The sequence below is a fragment of the Urocampus carinirostris genome, chromosome 13 (genome assembly GCF_059441175.1).
Source record: "Urocampus carinirostris isolate Australia breed hairy pipefish chromosome 13, RoL_Ucar_1.0, whole genome shotgun sequence".
In the NCBI taxonomy this organism is placed as follows: Eukaryota; Metazoa; Chordata; class Actinopteri; order Syngnathiformes; family Syngnathidae; genus Urocampus; species Urocampus carinirostris.
The window spans coordinates 27,040,342-27,062,690 of NC_142361.1; the positions used below are offsets into that span (position 1 = coordinate 27,040,342).

At 40.1% G+C, this 22,349-nt stretch overlaps 2 protein-coding genes across 2 annotated transcripts; one reads left to right on the forward strand and one right to left on the reverse strand.

Annotated features, from left to right (window-relative positions):
* Positions 1-728: 728 nt before the first annotated feature.
* Positions 729-21,908, reverse strand: LOC148354200 (urokinase-type plasminogen activator-like). Its single transcript, XM_088351248.1, has 11 exons — positions 21,824-21,908; positions 21,391-21,470; positions 21,115-21,169; positions 18,019-18,169; positions 17,844-17,926; positions 17,732-17,770; positions 15,391-15,571; positions 15,164-15,309; positions 6,334-6,474; positions 4,977-5,125; positions 729-1,321 (listed from the first exon to the last, which is right to left on the reverse strand). Exons 2-11 carry the CDS (start codon positions 21,439-21,441, stop codon positions 1,127-1,129), a joined length of 1,191 nt encoding a protein of 396 aa, XP_088207374.1. The 5' UTR covers positions 21,442-21,470; positions 21,824-21,908; the 3' UTR covers positions 729-1,126.
* On the forward strand, positions 7,648-12,657 carry LOC148354201 (zinc finger BED domain-containing protein 4-like). The gene is made up of 3 exons (XM_088351247.1): positions 7,648-7,756; positions 10,283-11,673; positions 11,879-12,657. The coding sequence occupies exons 2-3, from the start codon at positions 10,446-10,448 to the stop codon at positions 12,268-12,270; spliced, it is 1,620 nt and encodes a 539-aa protein (XP_088207373.1). The 5' UTR covers positions 7,648-7,756; positions 10,283-10,445; the 3' UTR covers positions 12,271-12,657.
* Positions 21,909-22,349: the final 441 nt, after the last annotated feature.

Below are 22,349 nucleotides of genomic sequence, written 5' to 3' on the forward strand. Positions count from 1 at the left end.
CTTCATTGGGGGGCTTGCCATTCTGGACCGCCTAAAATGAAATGTTTTTGCCGCCATCCATTATCCCCGGTCGAGTATTGCTGGGGCCGACATCTTTTGGGGGGGGGGGGGGGGGGGGGGTTCCGGCCACTGAAGGGGTGCCATTGCGCCCTGCCTAAGATTAACTACACGGTTGTGGCCGCAATCCGTTATCCCCTAATCAGCTGTTGCTGAGAGCAGGGCTCGGCAGGGGGATTTTTTTTGTGGGTTCAGGTGGCTGAAGCAATGTCATTGTGGCCCACCTAAAATGGACTGCACTGTTTTGGGAATGATCCATTATCTTTGGTCGTCTATTGCTGACAGAAGGGGCTGATAAATCAAATTTGTGGCATGGATGGCGCCTCTTTTTGTTCTTTACGCCTAAAATGAACAGTGTCCGTGTGGCCACGATCGATTATCCCCGGTTAAGTATTACTGTGAATGGGTGTTTGGCAGAGCACATGTTAAAAATGAGGGTTTGTAGGTGATCCACAGGTCTGGTCCACATTAACCACGAGAAAAGAGGCATTAAATATATACTTATCTATATAGTTTTTACGTACATATATTTTAAAGTGACTTGCTGAGTGCTTGTTATAAATTTCAGCTGGATTTCTTTCATCCATACTAGAGCCCTGAAGTGCACTGTATGAATTTAAAATTACTGTGTGCCAAATTACTTTTTTATTCGTTTATTTCTGCAGGGAGCTTACAGGGTGGTTCATACCACTGAACACATTCACTTTACACAGTATGAAAATAGATGTAAAATATTTACATTTCAATACGTTCAAAATTATTCAGGGGCAATCCCTTCACCATGAAATGCTCAGCAGGAAAAAAATTAAGTGAAATTATATAAAACAGATAGGTTCAAAAAAGTATACAAAGCAATTGTGCGTCCAATACAATAAATAAAATAAGAAAATTCCTTTACAAAAACTCCTGAAGGATTATCTCTGTCCATGTGCAGAGAATTCCTGTTAGCTGCCATTCTGTACACAGTGCAAACAGCAGAATGCACCACCAATCCTAAATCGACTTTAACTCTTCTGACAAATGGTCCATTTGGAAATGACCATTACCGTAGGTGCACATCTATCCTCAATCATTTAGGCGGGTACATGACACCTTCCGTATACTGCGGTTGATTTATTTTCTCTGCAATCCATTTGTTGAATTTGGTGATCTGAGTGTAAACCCCGGGATGGTTCTCCTGAGCACAGCCAATGCCCCAGCTCACGATGCCAAACTGAAACAGACGACCTGAAGCTTCACACACCAGCGGGCCACCAGAGTCGCCCTGTGAGGGAAGGAATTTTGTGTAAGTCAGACCATGTTGCCACACAAGTACTGTATCAAACATTCTTTTCTATATTTACAGCTTAAAAACCCTCAAGAGGGTTGTCAGAACCAGAACGGATGGTAGACCCAAATGCGTAATGTTCCACAACAAACTTTATTGTGGAAGCTGAGAAGTCAGGTATGGGAAAGCAATCACCAGCAATCCGGAGAAACGGAGCTCACGGGATTGGAGCGTGTTCGGAAGGCGGGAACGAGTTGAGTAGCCGGGATGGGCGTTCGGAGCATGGTGGATGGGCAGAAACGAGTCGAGTAGCCGGGACGGGGGATCAGAGTGTGGTTGAAGGGCAGAAACAAGTCGAGTAGCCGGGACGGGAGATCTGAGCGTGGTCGGTGGGCAGAAACGAGTCGAGTAGCCGGGACAGGAGATCAGAGCGTGGTCGGTGGGGATATCACGGGTCGAGTAGCCGGGGCGGAAGATCGGAGCGTAGTCGAAGGAAGGAAAAAGTCAGGGAGCCGGAGACGATCGGGAAGCCAGGGGCAGACGAGCAGGATACAGGTCAGGACGGGACAGACGGGAACCAGAGTCAAATAGTGCTTGCCTTGCATGTGCGGAGGTTCGCTGACGGACTGATATGGAGTGAATGGAAGCATTGAGTTTAAATAGGGGGGGAACCAATCAGGCAACGAGCAGCAGCTGGCGCCAAACGAGCGGGCACGGGTGCGGGCAATGGGTAATCGTGACAAGGGTTGGAACTCTATTGTTTCATATTCAAGGATGACTTTTGTCTCAAACATACATTGATTAAAAAAATTAAGGAAACCCTTCAAAAACACTTCAGATCGAAAGGAGGTGAAAACGGGTTCCTAGGTTCATCCTGGTCCATTCAAATGCCTAACTTCTTGTAGTGCAAGTATGCAGGCAATCCTTGGATGATGTATACTGTTGGACCCTTACGTTCACCTAACCTAAACCCAATAGAGCATTTTTAAAACATCATCTTTAGGTCCATCCAGTACCTCCAGATTACTTTTCAGACCGTCTTGTGTTGCCCTGTTGTGGACCAGGGAAGAGATCCCAAGATCAGGGCTCACGGATCTTCCTTAAGCTGAGAGCTACTTTTGTATACGGATCACACAAAAATCGTTTTGAGTTGTTGGAATAATATTTGGGGATAATGGACCAGTCCGCGCCATCCTTTTTTTCCACTTAAAATTTTTTGGAGTGTCTTTGATTTCCCTACTCTCTAGGGCAGGGGTCTCCAACCTTTTTCAAGTTTCGAGTTACTTTTTGGTACTAATTGGTGCAAAGGGCATCCAGTTTTATATGAATTTCTAAAATAAAAAACTTAGCTAGATGGCTTTCTGAATAGCTAAAAAATGTAGCTTAATAGTTAATTTGAAAAAAATAAAAATAAAAGAAAGCTAGATAGCTAGCCAAAAGAGTAAAAAGTCATCCAAACAGTCGTATAGAAAGCTAATATTAAAGCTGAATAGTTAGATAGAAAGGAACCTAAAATTTAGCTTTATAACTAGCAAAAATGGTCAAATGTTAGCTAGATAGTGTGCAAAAAAGGTAAAAAGCTAGCTAGTTAGTTTGATAACTAGCAAAGGTAAAATGTTTGCTAGATAGCATTAAGAAAGGTAGAAACATAGTTTGCTAAATAGCCAAAAATTTGCTTTTTCGCTATATAAAACCCATAAATTGGGATTAGGTTTGTTGGATTTTCTGTAAAATAAATAAATAAAAAGATGAATAAGTATATTTTATTAATATTTGAATATTCTATGTAAATAATTATCAATTTTATTATTTTATTTTTTGTCCATTGAGCCCATGAACTGCAATTTATTTACTTGAATTTCCAAAATACCAACACATCATGTTTTGACTATGTTGTTACCATTTTATTTTATTACCCGGTTCATTATTTAAAAAAAAATAAGTGTTAAATAGACTCAGTTAACCTATAAAAATATGATTTTACCAGAAAATCACAATGACCCAGCACTGGTAAGCTCTTTTGAGAACAGGTCCGCGGGAACCTCAACTGTCCGTAGGAGGAGACCCCTTCTCTAGGGTATCGTTTTACATTCTATTCAGTTATTTGGCATATTATTGTTATTAAAAAGTCACCTAATTATTATTCACAAATATACTATTACTCAAAACAATTAATTTCTCCCCCCCGTTTGGAGTTGATGATTTGGAAGTGTTTTTCTATATATTTTTTTATTTTATTTTTTGGGGATGTGAGCAGAGCATCCTGTAAAGACTGTCGTCAGAAACAATTCGGTAACGCTCTCTAGTGGAGTAAATCTGTAAAGACAGGCTTTCCCTCACCACGTCTTCGCACCGTGATTAGAATAGAATAGAATAGAATAGAATAGAATAGAATAGAATAGAATAGAATAGAATAGAATAGAATAAAATAGAATAGAATAGAATAGAATAGAACAGAATAGACCAGAATAGAATAGAATTGAATAGAATTGAATGTTGTTTTTTGTTATTGTGTCACGGTTGCCATGGCGCCCAGTTGGCCCCAGCCGTAGGGCGCCAGCTTCTGTCACGGTTGCCATGGCGCCCAATTGGCGCCGCCCATGAGCGCCAGCTGCAGCTTGTTGACAGATTGGCTCCCTGTCAGTATTTAAACGTTGTCCTGTCAGTCCCCTTTTGTCGGTCCGTCTGCGAATCTCCGTTTTTACACGGCAAGCCCTTTTTTGCCAGTACTGTGTTTTTGCTCCTGTTTTTTTCCCGCTACGATCTGTTTGATCTCGACCACGTCTGCTGTCCCGTCCCGAATTACGACCTGTTTTGATCTAGACCATGTATGGTCTCCCGTCTCGAATAACGACCCATTTTCTGATATTGACCACGTTTTTGCTCTTGACCCGTTTTTTCTGTTCCCGACACCGCCATCGCTCGCCACAGAAGTCCCACTATCGCGTCTGAGCAACCTACACCCCGCGACCAGCGATCTCCGGATCGTGTGTGCACTCCTTTCCCTTCTTCCCAATAAAACTGTGAGAAACGTTACGCGAGTGGGTCCTGTCTCCATTCTGGGTCCTGACATATTCATAACAACAAGATAAACATTGTTTGCATTGAGATCAGACACGGCACTCCAGGATTAGCAAAATAAACAAGTAATGAAGACAGAAAAGAGAAATATTAGACAAAAGGATTTATGGATACATAGGCAAAACTATTTACAAGACAGTGATTAGAGACAGGCTTAAATTACCTTTTTTTGTCATCGTTTTGATTGCTCGAAATTGTGCTTTGATCTATTAATTTAGTCTTACAAGGCAATGCAATATATTAAAGTAGTATTTAAAACATTATCTAAATATTTATTAAGCATTTTTTAAGAATTAACGCATTACAAACCCCCAGGACTATTTTTGAAGAATTAACAGCTTAGATGTCGTCATCGTTGTTTCTGATGACGAAGTGTTATCCTTTTTTATCATCCTGAGTAGAGCCTTACTTTCAGATCAGCTTTTCTGCAGTCAAAAATCACGTGCCGTGGCATTCACTTCCAATTTTTGTTTTAAACACGGTCATTTCCTCTATTTGATTTTGCTGGCACAGCCAACTCTTGCCCAACAGATGGGTAGCTATTTTCTTTTCAAATAACTGGTTTGCTCACCTTGCAGGCGTCCATGCTCCAGTTTGGTGCCGCAGCACAGAACATGTTGTCAGTGAGTAGATTTGCATAGATGGGCTCTTTTTTGCAGTGAGACTGGGAGAGAAGATTCACATGGGCCTCCTTCAGATATTGAGAGTAATGCAATGATCCTGCAGATGACATACATGTTTGATGGTTACAGTAGTAATTCTGCATAAGAAGATGTTTTTGGCGCTTCTCCCCTGACGGGCAGTCTGGGGTGAGTGGCTGGAAAGCGCCCACCTGTGCCTAATAGTGTCCACACCTGCAACTCGTTATTTTGGCTACTTATATTGACTGGCTCCAGAAACAGAGCTTGTTGAGCCTTTGTCCGTGTTGTCGTCACATCGAGTTTGGTATTTTCTTCTTGTTTCTTGTTAGGACATTTTGTTGGTTTGTGACTTTGTACCTCGTTTTCTGCTTGTCTGCATATGGGTCCACCCACAGATCTTAACAGTATTTGTAGAATATTTGTATATAGGTGGAACAAAACTGTTATAATAACAAAACACATCTATGATTATTATATATAATTAATGAAATGTTTTTATCTTTATACCATTATACTTTTGCACTGAAAGAAGAATCCACCCCTCCAATCTCGTGCTACCTCTGTTTGATGACAATAAACATAATTCTATTCTATTCTATTCTATTCTATTCTATTCTATTCTATTCTATTCTATGATCCATTTAGGGTCGATTTAGCCACACAGTGCTAACATGCGCGAATACGCTTTATAAACCCTTTGTATGTCGGATTTTGGGATAAATCTGGTCTACACGATTTAGTCAAAAATTCATGTCCAGTATTAAATTGTGTTAAGCCCATCCAGTTGAGGAATACATTTTCCCAACTTTCATTTTCTTTTGGTCTTTTTAGCGTCTTTCCAACCATTTGCACGCTGTTTTTTTTCTGGGATGAAGGTGCTGTATCTGAGTCAAATCAGGGAGTTTCTTCTGCTACTGGTATCCATGGAAACCAGTTCTATCGGTTTCATGTTGGAGAGCAAACCCCTACCCCCAAAAAACGGCCTTGAGATGGATGGGCGCCACCAGGCTGTACTTGCCCAAGACACACCACAGAAAATAGTGCTCGACGACCCAGGCGGTCAAGGGATGCGTGAACTGTGTAACTCTTGCCTAATTTCTCAACACAATTAAGTAATTCATGTATATTCAGGTACTTCTTTTAGATAGCTTCCAAACACAATATTTAATAACCAAACCATTTTACACCGCAGTCAATTATCACAATACAGTTTTTTTCCCCAATCCAATTACTTCATTTCCCAGGCCAAACTGATTTATTTATATTTATATTAATGGCCGTACTTACCAGATTTCTCCCTGCCGAACCCTGCAATGACACACTGAAAGCCATCAGGAAGTTGGGTGAGAGCCGGAGGAAGACAAACCGTGCGAACCGATTCTGTTTGCACAGCACATCTTCCGTCACTGCTTTTAATCTTCAACAGAGCTAAAAAGGCACAAAAAAACAATTAAACTTACAATGACAGTGTATAATTATTCACCACTAGAGGTCATAGTAATTTAGGATGGAGCTTAAGCCAGTGTATTCAAAGAGGACACACTCTGGAAGTCCGGAGGATACCAATTTGTAAAATTTAAAAGCCTACTCCCATATTTTCTTGTGCTAGCAAGGATGCATTTCAGCTAGCAACAGAAATATGGTGTTAATCCCCTAAAAAAACCTTGTGAGTTGGATACACCCTGAGCGGCTGAAAGAGCAAATAGCTGGATTTGGTCAGAGCAGTTGTAATTGGCTGACTTTAGCGGACAGCAGGAGAAGCTACTAAAAAGGCCATTACAAGATTGCAGGAGCAATCCGGAATTGTCGAGCTGCAACCGAGATACGACTGGAGGGGCTGAAAAGACCGAGTAGCTGGAGTTGGTCAGAACTGGCTTTAGAGGCTAGTTGGAGGAGCAAACGTATCGCCAGAGTTGGTCAGAGTTCATGTAAGTGCGTTACATGAGCAGCTAGTAGGAGAAGCTACTAAAAAGGCAAATATAAGATTGCAAGGGCAAACTGGAATTTGTCAAGCGTTGAGACCAATGTTCCCTCTAATTTTCCACGGGGCTGAGCGTTCACACAAAGTCAGTGAGCAACGCTTGAAACAACATAGAGCAACCATAATCCAATGTGGCAAGATAATTAATTATCAAACATGTCCAAAACTTGACATCAAGTTACATTTTGCTGAGTTTCCGGCAATGCAAAATGATTTTTCTCTTTTGAATGAATTGACTCATGTACTATTGCAAAGGTTGTACGGCCTACAAACGTCGTTTGTCCTTACAATCAGACATGGGGACTTGAGACTTAGTGACTTGGACTCGAGTCGACTCGAGTCGCTGTTTTTATGACTTGTGACTTGACTTGGACTTGGCAATCTAAGACTCGGGACTTGACTTGACTTGAGCCACGATGACTTGAATGACTTGCGTGTTCATATATATATATATATTTCATTATTTAAATAATGTTGACAATTACAGTACGGGATGCGGGCTGAGAAACGCTCTCATGTCACGCCCACTCTGCCCATGCGCCACACACCTCCACGGCAACCACCTGAAGTCAGCATGTCTGCTCCGAGGGTAGTAACTTTTGGCTTCAAAAACTTCTGTGAAGAAGGTAAACGGCGAACAGCGCAGTGCAAATTTTGCAACGGGAAAATTTCGGACAGCCAGACCACCACCTCAAATTTCATCCGACATTTGAAGAGCCATTCTGCCCAGTAAGTGTTTGTCAGTGTTAATATCTGTTTGTCAATGTGTTAATATCTGGTGAGTTGGATGTTGGCTAATGTCTGTGAATATTGTCATTCACCCAGGTCATTTTATCCATACAGTTTAGTTGTAGGCAACTGGACTTCTAATTTGAGCTTGAGGAACTTCCATGAGGAACATCTACAGCTCAATCTCTAAAAAGTCCAGTTGCTTACTCTTTGGTTGTTAGCTAAGAGTGAGCGGCAGGGCGATTTAGCCGCTGCACAGGGGGGTTTCAGTTTATCATTGTGACATTCTTATGCAGAGACGAGAGGTTATCGTAACCTGCGTCAATGATGCTTCATTCATTTACTTTTATAAACATTGCAGTATGTTTGAGTAAAACGAATGCATTTGTGCTCATAGTGCCTCGTCTATCCTACAACGGGTAACGCAAAAGACAAGCCAGGCATATTGAGCTAGGAGCTACGGATAAACGGGCTGTCTAATTGAGAAAATAGGGTAGGCTAAGCGGTGAAGTTGAGAAGGACACGTGCACTGTACATGATCAAAAATCAGGGATGTGATTTGACCAAAGTGAAATTATCTGAAAATTAGGCGGGGGTCTGGGGGCCGCGGGCACCCAGCTAGGTCCAGGGCAGTGCCCTGGTGGGGGGAGAAGTGGGGCGAAGCCCCCCGGAGGTCATGGGTTTTCCGTGTTTTTAAGTACTTTCAATGCACTCAGATGACAAAGAAATAGACAAAACAACAGCATACATTTTCAATGTATTTTGAACTATCCCATATAAAATTACAGTTTAAGTCAACTCAAAATCAGTCACATTAAAAAACATTGGACTGCCTTTGCTATTAAAAACTATCACTGAGAATATCATCATATCTAACTCATGTGATTACTAAGTTAACACATAAATCATGTTGAAGAGTTCAAATTTCATGAACAAATAATTGTATCATGACCAAATGAAAAGTAACTCATATTAGAACATACCATAAATGTCTTTGTTATAGAAGAAGATGTTATCTATAAATGAAAGTACTGTAGTGGGTTGTACATAATTCACCCACGGAACCATTGTTTAGTTAGCGAGTTCCTAGGGGGACTCTTAATTCGGCCGGTTCTAGCCACTCTCGTGTTTGTTTTGTTATCGCCAGTTTAAATGTCATTAAAGCAGCTTTCGTTGGCACCTTTGTTTGACACTCCGCTTACGACTCCCGTCTCTGCTCGCTACATTGGATCACGTCGGGGTCACCAACATTTGTAGATAATTCCTTCTCTAACCAGTCCGATCGAAACTTGTTTTTTTACGATCTTAGCAATTTCTTTAACTCGCGGAGCATCTTTGCGTTCGATCTCGGACATCTTTCTTTAAACACTCGGCAAAAACGTGTGAGAAATGAACAATGGCATACTCCTACGCCTTTATAAGGAGCGCGTTTATTGGTCAACACGGAGACTTCAACCAATCGCAAGTACGTTTCATTTCAGTTACGGAAACACTAAAATGGAACGCTGTCGAGACGAAATCGTTTTTTTTACCATTTAAAAGAATCGGAAATTTTAAAATTTTATTTTTGGAGCGAAAGCGGAATTCCGCGAATTAGCGGAAAAATCACATCCCTGAAAAATGTGTCTTTGCCTTAATGTTATAGTCTCAATCTGCATATAATTTGGAAGTGTTGGCAAAAGGGCACCTTCCACGATTGGGGAGAGTGTGGGGTTGGCGGCAGCTGCAGGGGGATCCGCTCTTTTTCACAGGCATGCTGATCGTACATAGTCAAGTCAAAGTCAGTTTTATTTGCCAGTTCCTTCAAATGTACTTGACATAAAACGGAATCGAAATTACGTTCCACACTGTCCTATGCGTAGACATTGACAACAATAAAGTGCAATAAAAGTGCAACAATAAAGCCTGGCTATCGCGACTATTAATAAACTGTGATAAACGTGTGATAAACTCATCACACGAGTTTAGTCTGGCCAACCATCCGAGAGGCTGCGTTGATCAAATGCCTCTGTGTACTACTGGACTATGCTACAACCAATCAGACTACAACGTCATCACGCTAAAACCGCCTCAATCGTGCAGGCTAGATCAAAAGTTATGCCAGTAGTCTCCAAATCAAATAGTGACAATAATGTTAATCCAATCTTATAATTAAGACCACTAAGTCGACAATTATGGAAGTTTTTTTTGTAGTTTTTTTTTAGTAACTTTTTAGTATAAAAATAAATATTAGCTCATTATTTTCTTTAAAAATTTTGATTTCATGGTTGGAAATGTTAAATAAATTGTTTTATTTATTAACTATCACATGGTTAAGATATACCAGCTTTATGAGCATAAAAAAGTAAAAAAATGTGGTAAAAGCTTCAGTTACAGTTGATTTGATATTAAGTAATATCATCCAGAAGATAGATAAAAAAAAATACAGAAAGTTTCAAACAACTGTTTTTTTAACCATATGTCATGATTTCATGTCTGCCCAACCATACAGGACATCTCATTCTTGTTTTTGCATCTGCTTCACAGATATGCAGAGTATGAAAGGACAAGAAACGCCTGCACTGATACTACACAGCCTGCAATATCACAGTTCATCCAGTCTCGTCCTCTGGAAGCATATTCAGCAAATCATCCCAAACAGAAGTCCATAACCAATGCTATTGTTACAGATCTTGTGATTGGATGTAGCATGCCCCTTTCAATGACGGAAAATAAACATTTCAGGCACTTCATGTCTGTGGTCGACTCCAAATACCAGCCTATCTGCCGCAGAACAATAACTTCAACAATAGAATCACTTGTTGCAGACATGCAAGAAAAGATCAAAGTGATTCTTGCTGGTGTAGACCATGTGTCGGTTACCATAGACATTTGGTCAGATAGGAGGATGCGCGGCTTTTTGGGAGTCACTGGCCATGTCTTAACAACCTCAGAAGGAGTCATGCTGAAGTCATACCTGCTGGCATGCAGCAGATTCAAGGGATCTCACACAGGAGAGCGCATTGCTGAAGCCTTTGATTCCCTGTGTGAGGATTATGGCATTCGGAAAAAACTCGACTTCATAATCTGTGATAATGCTGCGAATATGAAGCGAGCATTTTCAGTCTGTTTTCCGAAGGATCAAGATGACGAAGTAACCGATGATGACAATCTGGATGATGAAGAATTGTGGGAAGACCTCTCCAGAGGTGACTGGGAGACTGTGGACCGCACAATCAACAGAGGAAGCCCTAAACGTCAGCAATGCTTTGCGCATACTCTGCAGTTAGCTGTTGGTGATGGTCTCAAGGATGCACGGATCATGAACAGTTCCTTTGCAAAATGCTCCAAGCTTAGCTCTCTCTTGCATACATCCAGCACCTTTAAAGATGCGTTTGAGGAGAAGTTTGATCAGCGAGGGATACCCGCTGCTGTAAACACACGGTGGAATTCAACTTTCCGACAAGTCAAGGCAGTGCTCTCATTCAGTCACCAGGACTTGTGCAGTGTTGTTCAGAACACGGGACACAGTGAGCTGGTCTTCTCAATTAGGGAGTGGAACTTGATGAAGGAACTTTGTGATGTGCTACAGCCATTTGCAGAGGCCACTGATCTTACTCAGGGAGAGAAGATTGTGACGATTAGCTCTGTCCTCCCCTGTGTATTGTCTCTTAACCACCACTTGGAAAGACTCAAGCCGCAAGTGCGCTTCCTGGGAAGCATGATCCATAGCCTGCAATTCTCTTTGAAGAAACGGTTCCGGGGAATCTTCGTTAATGTGAAGATGTTGTCAGCTGCATCAGGGGAAGAGCTGCCATTTGCAGACCCAGTCTACATCAGGTCAGCTGTCCTGGACCCGGCTTTCTCCATGATGTGGCTTCAGCATGATGTGCTTGTCACCGATGATGTCAAGAATAACATTGTTGACATGGTAAAAGGTCAGTGGATTTTTTTTTTTTAACGTGATGTACACTTAGGCGTGTCACCATTATCAAATTATGGAAATGTAATTCAAAACAGTTATATGAGTATTATAATCCATTTTAGAGATGATTTTGCAAGCGTATCAAACTGTGGATGTTCAATTTTGAATAATGCTCATGAGATCTTACGCTTGCCCTTTTTTTTCTTTGTTTTAATTAGATCTGATTCTACGTGAGGTGCAACCTCACACAACATCCCAGAGTCCTGAATTCCTAGAGGAGGAAAGCGAAAGCCAGCAAGAAGACAGCACTGGCCTATTCTCAGGCTACAAAAAACGCCGCAAGCAGGACCCAACCACCAACCCAGAGACACAACTAAATAACTATTTTTCTCTTTGTTGTGGGCAGCCTTGTCTGTCCTTCTGGGACGCAAACAGGGCTGTCCTCCCTGCCCTTTTTCCTGTTGCAATGAAAGCTTTGTCAGTGCCAGCCTCAAGTTCCCCAGTGGAAAGAGTCTTCAGCCATGGTGGAATCATTATGAGACCCCATCGAGCTCGGCTTGCAGATAAGACCCTGTCTAATCTTCTATTTTGCAAATGCAATACCTTGTAAAAAGGGAATGACTGATGGATATACAGTGACTGAGTGAGTGAGTTAATTTGTGTCATTGTGAGTGAGTGAGTGAGTGAGTGAGTGAGTGAGTGAGTGAGTGAGTGAGTGAGTGAGTGAGTGAGTGAGTGAGTGAGTGAGTGAGAGTGTGTGAGTGTGTGTGAGTGAGAGAGAGAGGAGAAATGTAACAAAGTTTAATAATAATAAGCTATTTGTTTTAGCTGTTATTTGTTTCCTCATAAAAAGGGATTGACTTATGGATATACTGTTTGAGTGAGTGACAGAAAGCGTGTGAGAGAGAAATCTGCAAAGAAAAGAGCAAGAGAAATGTGACAGTTTAATCCTCTGTAAGTTAGTATTTGTTTTAGCTGTTATTGTTACTTTGTAAAAGTAAAAAAAAAGTAAAAGTTTGGGTTTCGATCTACAGATCACTTTTTCTGTCAATAAATACCAAATACTGACGATATCACTGTTTGTTTGAGTCTATGATGTATTTTACTGAACATGAGTATTTAGGATACAAATATTTTATTACAGGTTAGGCACATTAGCCAAGGATGATTACTTGATTTCTTATATATTGCCTTTCACTTTATTAAGATCAGATTCTGAAGCTAAAATTACAACAGTACGCCAAAGGTGACTTGACTTGGACTTGACTTGACCTATTACAGGACTTGACTTGACTTGACTTGACACAGCCTGTGACTTGACTTGACTTGACTTGCCCAAGAAAAAAATACTTGGGACTTACTTGAGACTTGCACATGTGTGACTTGGTCCCATGTCTGCTTACAATTCTTTCACAAGACATCCATTTCTTTTTATTTCCTGATATATTTTGTCGCATAATATTAACATTTTTGGGGGCTTATTTAGTCGGTTGTAAGATACAGAACTGTACTTAATCACATTTTTTAGTGGAAGTACAATGTTGGCAACAAGATTCACTTGATATAATTGGAAATTATTTGAATGCAACACAAACTTTTTCTTCTTTTTTCCGTGTTTTTTTTCTACTTTTTTAAAAAAAATCCTTAAAAAAAATCTCATTGTGTTTATTTTTTCCGAGCTGTTACTTTTTTCTTTTTGTTCTCTATTTACTTTTTTCCTACATTTAATTCTTTCCTTTTTTCTGGCTTTTTTCAAAAATTTCCTTCTTTTTTTCTCTTCCTTTTGTTTCTTTTTTTTCTCAACTTTTCACTACTTTTTCATTTTGGTATTTTTTTCTTTTTTGTCCTATTCCACCTTCCTTTAATTCATTTTGTGCATAGTTTTACATAATATTTGGTCATGTTGGATTTAAAGAAGCAAAAACAACCTGAAGAGCCGTTTAGGACCAGAAAGAACCGGTTCCTTTTAGTGAGCCGAGCCGAAGAAGCCGGTTCTCGACAAACTCTACTAACTTTACTCAACTTCGTTTTACTTCGACTAGACTTCAAAATACCGCATTTAGGACACAACGTCAGGGGAACCCGTGTATTTTTACCTTCATGCACTGTAACTTTGACTTAAGTCGCTTCTTAATTATCGGTAGTAATTTTGAGCCCTCATTTTTGTGCGCTGGCTAGATATTCTTGTGCACTGAGAACGTGCGAGCAGTGCGCAATTGCGCACGTGCGCAGCTTAGAGGGAACACTGGTTGAGACACAGAATCATGGAACTCAGCAACCTTTGCATCTATGACGAGGTGTGGAAAGCGAGTGACATTAAAGGATCAGGAAACAATAACAATAGCAGTTAACAGCAAGTAATAGCCTGCAGAAAACAGGCAAACAAATGTAAGAAGGTGCCAGATGCCTCAATCATGGGAGTTAGTGACCATCGCATGCTATGGAAGGCAATTCACAAATTGGTTATTTATTAATGAAAGGTATGTCAGACTTTTCAAAGAGCTTCTCAAGTTCTTCCATGGGATTTCAAAATTCTAAGCCTACTAATTTGTGTTTATGTGATACCACATGTGTTTTTGCATATTATTTGAAACATTGGTGTTTCATTTAAAGAATTTATGTCAAATTCACAGCCTCGAGGCCAATGGTGGCCCGTGGGATGATATTTTGTCACGGTTGCCATGGCGTCCAATTGGCCCCGCCCGTGTGGCCCCAGCTGCGGCTCGTTGACGGATTGGCTTTCCGTCTGTTTAAGCTCAGTGCTCTCACTCTTCCTTTGTCAGTCCGTCAACGAACCTCGGCCCGCAAGACGTGGGTTTTGACTCGGTCCTGTTTCCTGTTGGTATTTCCTGTCCGGTATTATTCCTGTTTATTTTGTCCTGTTCAATATCGGTTTCCAGTTTCGTTCCTGTCTAGTTTGTCCTGTTTAATTTCGATATCGTGTTTGGATATCAATCCTGTCTGTCCCGTTGTTTAATATTGGTTTCCAGTTTCGTTCCCGTCTAGTTTGTCCTGTTTGTTTTCGATATCCTGTTTTGATATCAATCCTGTCTGACCCGTCCTGTCCGATATCTGCTCGGGCAATTTGTATCGATCTCGTTGGCCTCTGGCTTCCTATCATTCCACGCCAGACTGCTGCCTAACGTGCGTAACTCTCCATTTCCCGTAAAATAAAAGGCTTGTGTGAGAAAGATCACGCATTTGGGTCCTGATCCTGTTCCGGTTCATGACACAGCCTCTGTATAAAATTTTGAGTGCAGCCCGTGGGAATTATGAATTAATCTTATTTGTGTGAAAAACAATAGAAAATATAATAAATAACAATGGAATTTGTTTATTAGAGTTTCTTGTGAAAAATACACATTCTGGCCCAACTTCACCCAGACCCACAAGTAAATTGAGTTTGTAACCTTCGATTTAAAGTAGTTTTGTGCACCACCAGAGTCGCTATATAAAAGTACATCAGTACTGAGAGATATTGCTCAACTTTTGGGAGTGCTCACCTATGTCATTGTTATAGTTGGTCTCCTCGTATGCTTGATGGAGGATCAGCTTTTCCACAGTGAACTTCTGCTCGTTGACACGATCGGTTTCGTTGATGGCGCTCTTCCCCAGGTACACTGACAAGCGCTGGAGGGTGGTCCCTTCACTGAACCCGACAAACAAATATGAGTCAGTGCTACCGTATCGGAATTTCAACAGAGGAAATTATAACATTAGACCACCGCACCCATCAGCGAAGCAATGGGCGGCCGTGAGCACCCAGCAAGGCGCGATAAGCGAGCCGCTGCAAAAAAACTTGTAGCGCTGATGAAAAATGGCGGCTATCCACGGCTGAGAACGGATAGGTATGAAAGAGCCGCCCACGATTTTGTGCATCTTCTGCTCGGACTTCTCACCGCAAGTCAGTTCTGTGGAGAAAAAAAGCGTCAATGAGTATATTTGCATGTAGGACAGAGATGTCAAATGCAGTATTCTGTTCAGACTTTCTGTTCTGACATGAGCCAGACCCCTAAAAGAATTTCAACTCCCAAATTGTATCTTTGTTTTTCACTATTATGCTTTATTATTTTGTGTACATTGAGTAACCTACTCTACATATTATAATAATCTTTTCTAAACAAAACACATTTAATTAATTAAAAAAATTAAAAAAAAATATTTGTATGTTTCACTTTGAACGTGTTAACTGTTTTTTTTCAATACTTGAGTGAATGCAGTTTTACACCTGAACCACCTCACCACGCTAAACAAACAATACCCTCAAGTGTCCAGAAAGAGAGTTTTGCTTGCATTTATTTAAATCATATATTTTTGATTGAAATGACCTAGAGACTTGCTTAATTTTTTTTTATCATACCCAGAAACGTATAGCGGAGCAGATAAAATCATTCAACTAGCCGTATCCGGACGGACGTCTTTTTTACACGTCTAGATGCAGAATATAGTTTGGTTAGAAACGGTGTTGCCAGTATTCCAATTTACGTAAAGCCATGTAAATGTGCACAATAATTCGATTAAAATCTTAGTTGAACTATACATTTTACTCGTATCTCGAACAAATTTTCCCCATTAGAAAGAACTGAAAACCAATTAATCTGTTCTTGGCATCCTTAAGTCATCAATTAACTAAATTGCTTTAAAACTTCTTTTGATTGAGGGCTATACAAAGAGCATGACTTGACTTGACTATAAAACATATCTCCCTGATCACTAAAAACATATATAAGCGGTATTTGAACATAGAAATACAGTAGTAAAATACATAAGATGATATCAACAAAATAAAATGCTCTCCCTGAAGGTATCTCCCGTCAGCTCCTTGTTATATATCTACAAAAACAGAGGTTTCTTACTCCTGTCATGGAATGTTGGTTCTCATTTTAGAAAGAATTTTCATTTCCTCAGTCGATTTTTATAACTTTGAATGCATCTTTACGTTTCAATATCGAAAAATCGTAGATGATGACCGATCATATTGCTCCCTCACACCAACACCACTCTCATATTTGTCTAATATTTCCAGCTTCACTTCAATTGACAAGATCCTCTTTATTTTCTCAGAAAACACCGTACCATTTCCTTTATCCAGAACTCATGGTTGGGTAACGAAAACGCCACAAAAAGGAGATGCAATGCCATAAAGCATAACACAAAGTTCAGGATCATGTGTCTTGTGCCGGGAACTGGGACGAGCTGATTCTGGCGGGGAGTGGTTTTGAGCGGGCTCTAGAGGTAGCGTCTGGAATATATCGTAACTCGGATTTTATCTTGTATGTCAGGCAACATGATTGCATGAAAGAAATATCGAATTTATAGGGGTAGTGTCTGGAATTTCTCGTAACTTGAATTTCCTCTCGTATGTCGGCAAGATTTTTGCTCAAAAAACACCTAGTATCACAAATTTCTAGTAGTAGCATCTGGAAATTCTTGTAACAGATTTTCTCTTGTATGTCGGGGCAAGTTTTTTTTGTTGAAAAGACATCTCGTATCTTAAACTCCTTGTATCTCTTTTGTATGTAGACGCCCCACTGTAATCCGATTACTGGTGCGCAGGTGCAGTTTTCTCATCTGGGATATTTCTATGCCCTAAAGCACTTTGGGACGTCTGGTAGAGATAATGATACACACAAAACTCCGGCTTACTTGCTAAAAAGATTCAAGTGTATTGGTTGATTTCTCTTGGGCAGGTCTTTTTCATTTTCTTCCCTCACAGTGAAAATGCCACAGTTGTATCCATCCACATGTAGTGTAAGTCCATGCTTTTTGTTAGCAACATATGAAAAAAGCTTGTAAACAGACGGGACGCAGCAATGGAGCATACTTTTGAAATGGTACACTGGGGATTTTGGGTAAGTGACATGAATGTAATCTTCCTTTATTTTAAGTCAAAGGTTAAATGCAAAAACAACGTCTATTTGCCCTCGGTATACTCGCAAACGACATGTAAATGGATAATTCGTTTGCATTAGTTATGCAAACGATTTATTCTATTTGCCCCAGAAATCATATATTCAATTTTCTATCGAATTATGGGATGTAGTAGTGATATAGGTTTGAAAAAACTTTACCTGTATCCACCGCAGGAGTTGGTGTTATTGTCGTAAAACCTGAAGAACAAGATATCATGATTAGGAAGTCTGAATCGAATTGAAAATGGGTTACATGATTTTAATTTCTTACATTGTGGGATGTCACAGAATTCTCTGACGACTCTCTTTCCTCTTTTGACTCGACACCATGGCATCAAACTTTGGTCGGGATTTCTAGAAGTCAAATATTTTAGAGGTGAGTTTAATCCGAAAACATCAACGGCTCAAATTTGGCATCATGAAGTATCATTGAGCAAGATGCTTACCTGCAGTATCTATGATTCCCGATTCCAGACGAGGTACCCCAGGGGTTTTCAAATCTATTCCAGTGGAGACAACGGCGCCCCATGGTAGTTTTGTAAATATATCCCCTGTAACTGCTTCCATCTCCTGACTGGCATGTCTCTGAAGCGTCATCTTAAGAAGTTTAAAAATAAAAGTGAATGGATACTAAAAAATAACAAAATTAAAATCCACTGACACAACTAGAAGTAACTACCATAAATTCCGGACTATAAGCCGCTACTTTTTTCCCCAAACGTTCAACCCTGCGGCTTATTCAGTGATGCGGCCAATTTATGTTATTTTTCTAACGGCCGCCAGCGGCGCTCGAGCACAAAAGGTAAGATTTAGACCGGTGGAATATATGCGCCGAGGAAGACTGCAACTTCTTGGCTTGTGCACAAATTAAATTAGCGTTAACATACCGTCATCATACAAAATGCAAAAAGAAAGGCACATCAAAAAATCCACCATCACCAACGGGTTCCGAAAAGCCGGTCTGCTGCGTGACGGAGAGGAGGGCACAGAATCAGGAGTGGATGGGAGCGAGGGACAACGTCTATATGACAGTTTATTTTTGACATTGAGGAAGACGACTTTGATGGCTTAAGTTCTAAGGAGGAAGATGAGGACGGTTTACCGTGATTTTTACAAGTACGGTATGTTTTTTTAACAGACCCGTTTACTGTGTTGCGAGCGTGTTGCTAGCGTGTTGCTACCATTAACTGCCCTGTCATAGGCACCGTTTTGGATGAAAGTTATATTACTATTATTAAAGCTTTGAAAACTCTCTCGGTGTACCGTCTTTCTTTGTAAATATGTGTAACCATGTATAATATGTATTTGCAACTGTATATTTTTGTAATGTATTTATTTCAGACACTTATTCTGATATGTTTTGCATGGGCGGATTAAAAAGGAGGGGCGGAACAAACGCGGGGTGACGGGAAGTGGGGTAAAGGTGAGACCTGTTTGTGGACGCGGCGGACAATAGTGGATATATATTTTTCCCACCCTTACCTTTGGAAATATACACTTTTTTCCTTGGATTGGGACCCGGACTCTGCAGGTCTGCATCAAACCTTAAGTACCGGTATCATTTTCCGTTCATTTTGCCATGATTTTTGGATTGTGTACTTTAATGAAGGACATTCAGTTTCAATTGCAGGACTTAAAGTCGGGTTTGGGTTAATTTTGTGTTTGTGTTTTTTTAATGTGGGCGCATGCGGCTTATATACAGGTGCGGCTTGTGTAAGTACAATATCGGTTTTCCTCTTAAAATGTAATGTGGTGGGTGCGGCTTAGTGCGCTCCGGAATTTACGGTAATCAACATTGAAAGGATTCTTTAATCAACCAAAAACACATTTTGAAGTCAATTATTGTTCTGTTATCTGTTGAATTTCTATACAGAATTTTAGCTGCTCACAAAAAATATTCAACAAATTTATGATTTCTTTCGTAATATAAGACAGATTATCTTTTTCACTATATAATGAATTAACAGCAATAAACAAAAATCTTCTGTTTGTACATCATTCATAGAAATATTTATCATGATTGTGTATACTTTTTAATTTGACCATTTTTAACAGAACTTTTTACAATTTGCATTTGTTAATGGAAGAAACATGAAATAAGAGATATTTTAAAATATTTATTTCATCCATTCATCCAACCATCCATTATCTGCGCAGCTTATCCTCAGTAGGGTCACAGGGGTGCTGGAGCCCACCCCAGCTATCTTCGGGCAGTGGGCAGGGAACACCCTGAACTGGTTGCCAGCCAATCGCAGGGCACACAGGGACAGACAACTAGCTCATTCACACCTAGGGACAATTTGGACCGGCCAATTAACCTGACATGCGTGTTTTTGGAATGTGGGAAGAACATGCAAATTCCACACAGGAGATTCGATCTCATTACCTCAGAACTGTGCCGCACACGTGCTAACCACTGCGCAGCCGTGCTGCCTATATATTTCATAATATTTTTAGTATATATGAATACGTTTTTAGTATACTTCTGTCCCCCCTTCTCTTTTTTTTCTCTTCTTTCTCTCTCTCCCTCTCTCCCTCTCTCTCACACGCTATATTTTTGTTTCTCTTGTTTCTCTCCCTTTCTCTCTCTTTTTTCTATCGATCTTTTTTCTCTGTTTCTTGATCTCCTTCTCTTGCTTTCTTTCGCCTCTATGAGTCTCACTCTCTTTCTTTCTCCCTCACTTGGTCACAAATACCTAATTTCATGATCTTTCAAAATGCCTTAAAATTGGGCAGCTCACAGATGTCGGTGTTATTTTTGACAAAATATCGATCACAGTGTTTTTTGTTACTTATTTTATATTTTTGAGGTATATGTTTTTCACCTAAAGCCAGAGATTTGCTTTTATTTTGTAGAATTCTGATCAAGATTTGTTTTTTTCCATTTTGTGAAATGTTATGGTCGAATTGTATATAGAACTACTTTTCTGTCATGAATACCGATATGCTTCATCTGTGCCCGCTCTTTTTGCGCCAACGGCCTCGGACTCTGATTGTCTCTCTGTCCCTATTCAAGCCCACTCCTATCTGTCCCCTGTTGTCAGTCCGTCTGTGAACCTCAGTTTACACTAGGCAAGCCTTTTTCGACATTGATTCCCACCTGTTTTTCCTCCCGTCTGTTACCCGGCTTCGACCCGTTTTTGATCCTGTCCACGTCTACGCTCCTCTCCTGGCTTACGACTCTTTTCTGACCCCGACCATGTTTTTGCTCTCCTGTCAAGGCTACTGACCCGTTTTCTATGTTCCCGACACTGCCATCACTCGCCACGGAAGTCCGACTTCCGCGTTCAGAGCGACCTGCTTCCCGTGCCCAGCGATCACTGGATCGTGGGTGCAACCCTTTCCTTTCTTCCAATAAAACTGAGAGAAACGTAACGCAATTGGGTCCTGTCTCCGTTCTGGTCCTGACACTTTTCATACAGTACGGTTTACAATTGTTTTTCAAACTTCTCTGATTAATCAAGAAAATTATACATGTATGTAATCATTACATGATTGATTCTATGAAAGCCCAACACCCAAGAGAAGACCAGGGGTTTCACCTTGATGCGAGCGTGAACGTCTTGAGGACCATTTATGCCGTCTGCGAGAAAATGCCTGAAAAATAATGATTTGAAAAGACATTTAAAAAATGTGGCAAGCAACCAAGAATGACATGAAATATTGCATTTATTGTCATTGGTTACAATGTAGATATGACTTGGCACTCCAAGTTAAGAATGTAACAAAATACTTTAAAGGTAAAATAAGAATTAAAAAAAAGAATATAGTAAATATTCAATAAGTAATAAAATATGAATGGAAATTTTTTTACTTACAAGTTCTATACTGACGGATGCCAATATACACAGAATGACTAAGACGTTCATTTTTACTTCTGCTTTTGTGATGTTTTGGTCTGGAAACCAAGTAGAAGAGAAAAAAAGGAAGATAATTCAATCAACAAATGAATGACCTCAAAAGAAGATTATCAAGGAGATTATTATGAAAGACAAGGTGACAAAGTGCGTCAAACCACAAAAGATACATACATTTGTGTCGATTGCTTAGGCTCACTTATTAGTTACAGTTGCAATATCAAAACATTTTCTCTTACAATAACATAGTATTGTATGTGATAGTAACAAAAACACAACTGCTTTGCAAGAATTGTAATTTATTTTGTTTTCTTATAACAAAGGACGGCAAGACCACATGAATTGCTTTGTAATTAATGTATAAAAATGTGAATATGTAGTATGAGATGCTTACCTTTCTGCAGCAGATAGAACCGAGAGATCCCTTATTTTCCCTATAGCCGTCTGTTTTTTCCCTCCACGTGTCTCGTTTCTTGCTGTGAGTTGGAGTCCTAATCTCCCCTGCATGACTCCCATTTAAAAACACAGACTCTTGGAGGAGGAGTTTATGGGAGGCCCGCTAAACATCTGTCACACTAACCAGCTGACCATCATACTCGACCTTACAAAAGAATTGGTCATGACGTGTGACATCAGCGCTGTCGAATAGAAGAAGTACATCCAAAATTGGTAACAAAACCCACACTGATGTTTGTTTTGTTTATGTCAGGGTTGTAAATGTCAAAATGGATAAAAAGGGGCAAATAAAAAATTGAACTACCAGCCGAAGGCCAGGTTGATAAAATGTTGAAAAATCTTAAAATGATGCATACAGTCTAATAAACCTAATTTAACCCACTAAAAGCCAAACAAATATATTTCAATTTGATTGGATAAAAAAAGTAATATTTTATTATGGCTTTATTGTAATCTTGAACTTT

Bases quoted from the DNA above. Each gene is read 5' to 3' on its own strand.
- LOC148354201 (XM_088351247.1), top strand. From the start codon at position 10,446: ATGCCCCTTTCAATGACGGAAAATAAACATTTCAGGCACTTCATGTCT. The intron at 11,674-11,878 runs GTCAGTGGATTT...TGTTTTAATTAG, and splicing joins CATTGTTGACATGGTAAAAG to ATCTGATTCTACGTGAGGTG.
- LOC148354200 (XM_088351248.1), bottom strand. From the start codon at position 21,441: ATGAACGTCTTAGTCATTCTGTGTATATTGGCATCCGTCAGTATAGAA. The intron at 18,170-21,114 runs GTGAAACCCCTG...AAACTTCTTAAG, and splicing joins ACGTTCACGCTCGCATCAAG to ATGACGCTTCAGAGACATGC. The intron at 15,310-15,390 runs GTGCGGTGGTCT...TGTCGGGTTCAG, and splicing joins GCCCATTGCTTCGCTGATGG to TGAAGGGACCACCCTCCAGC.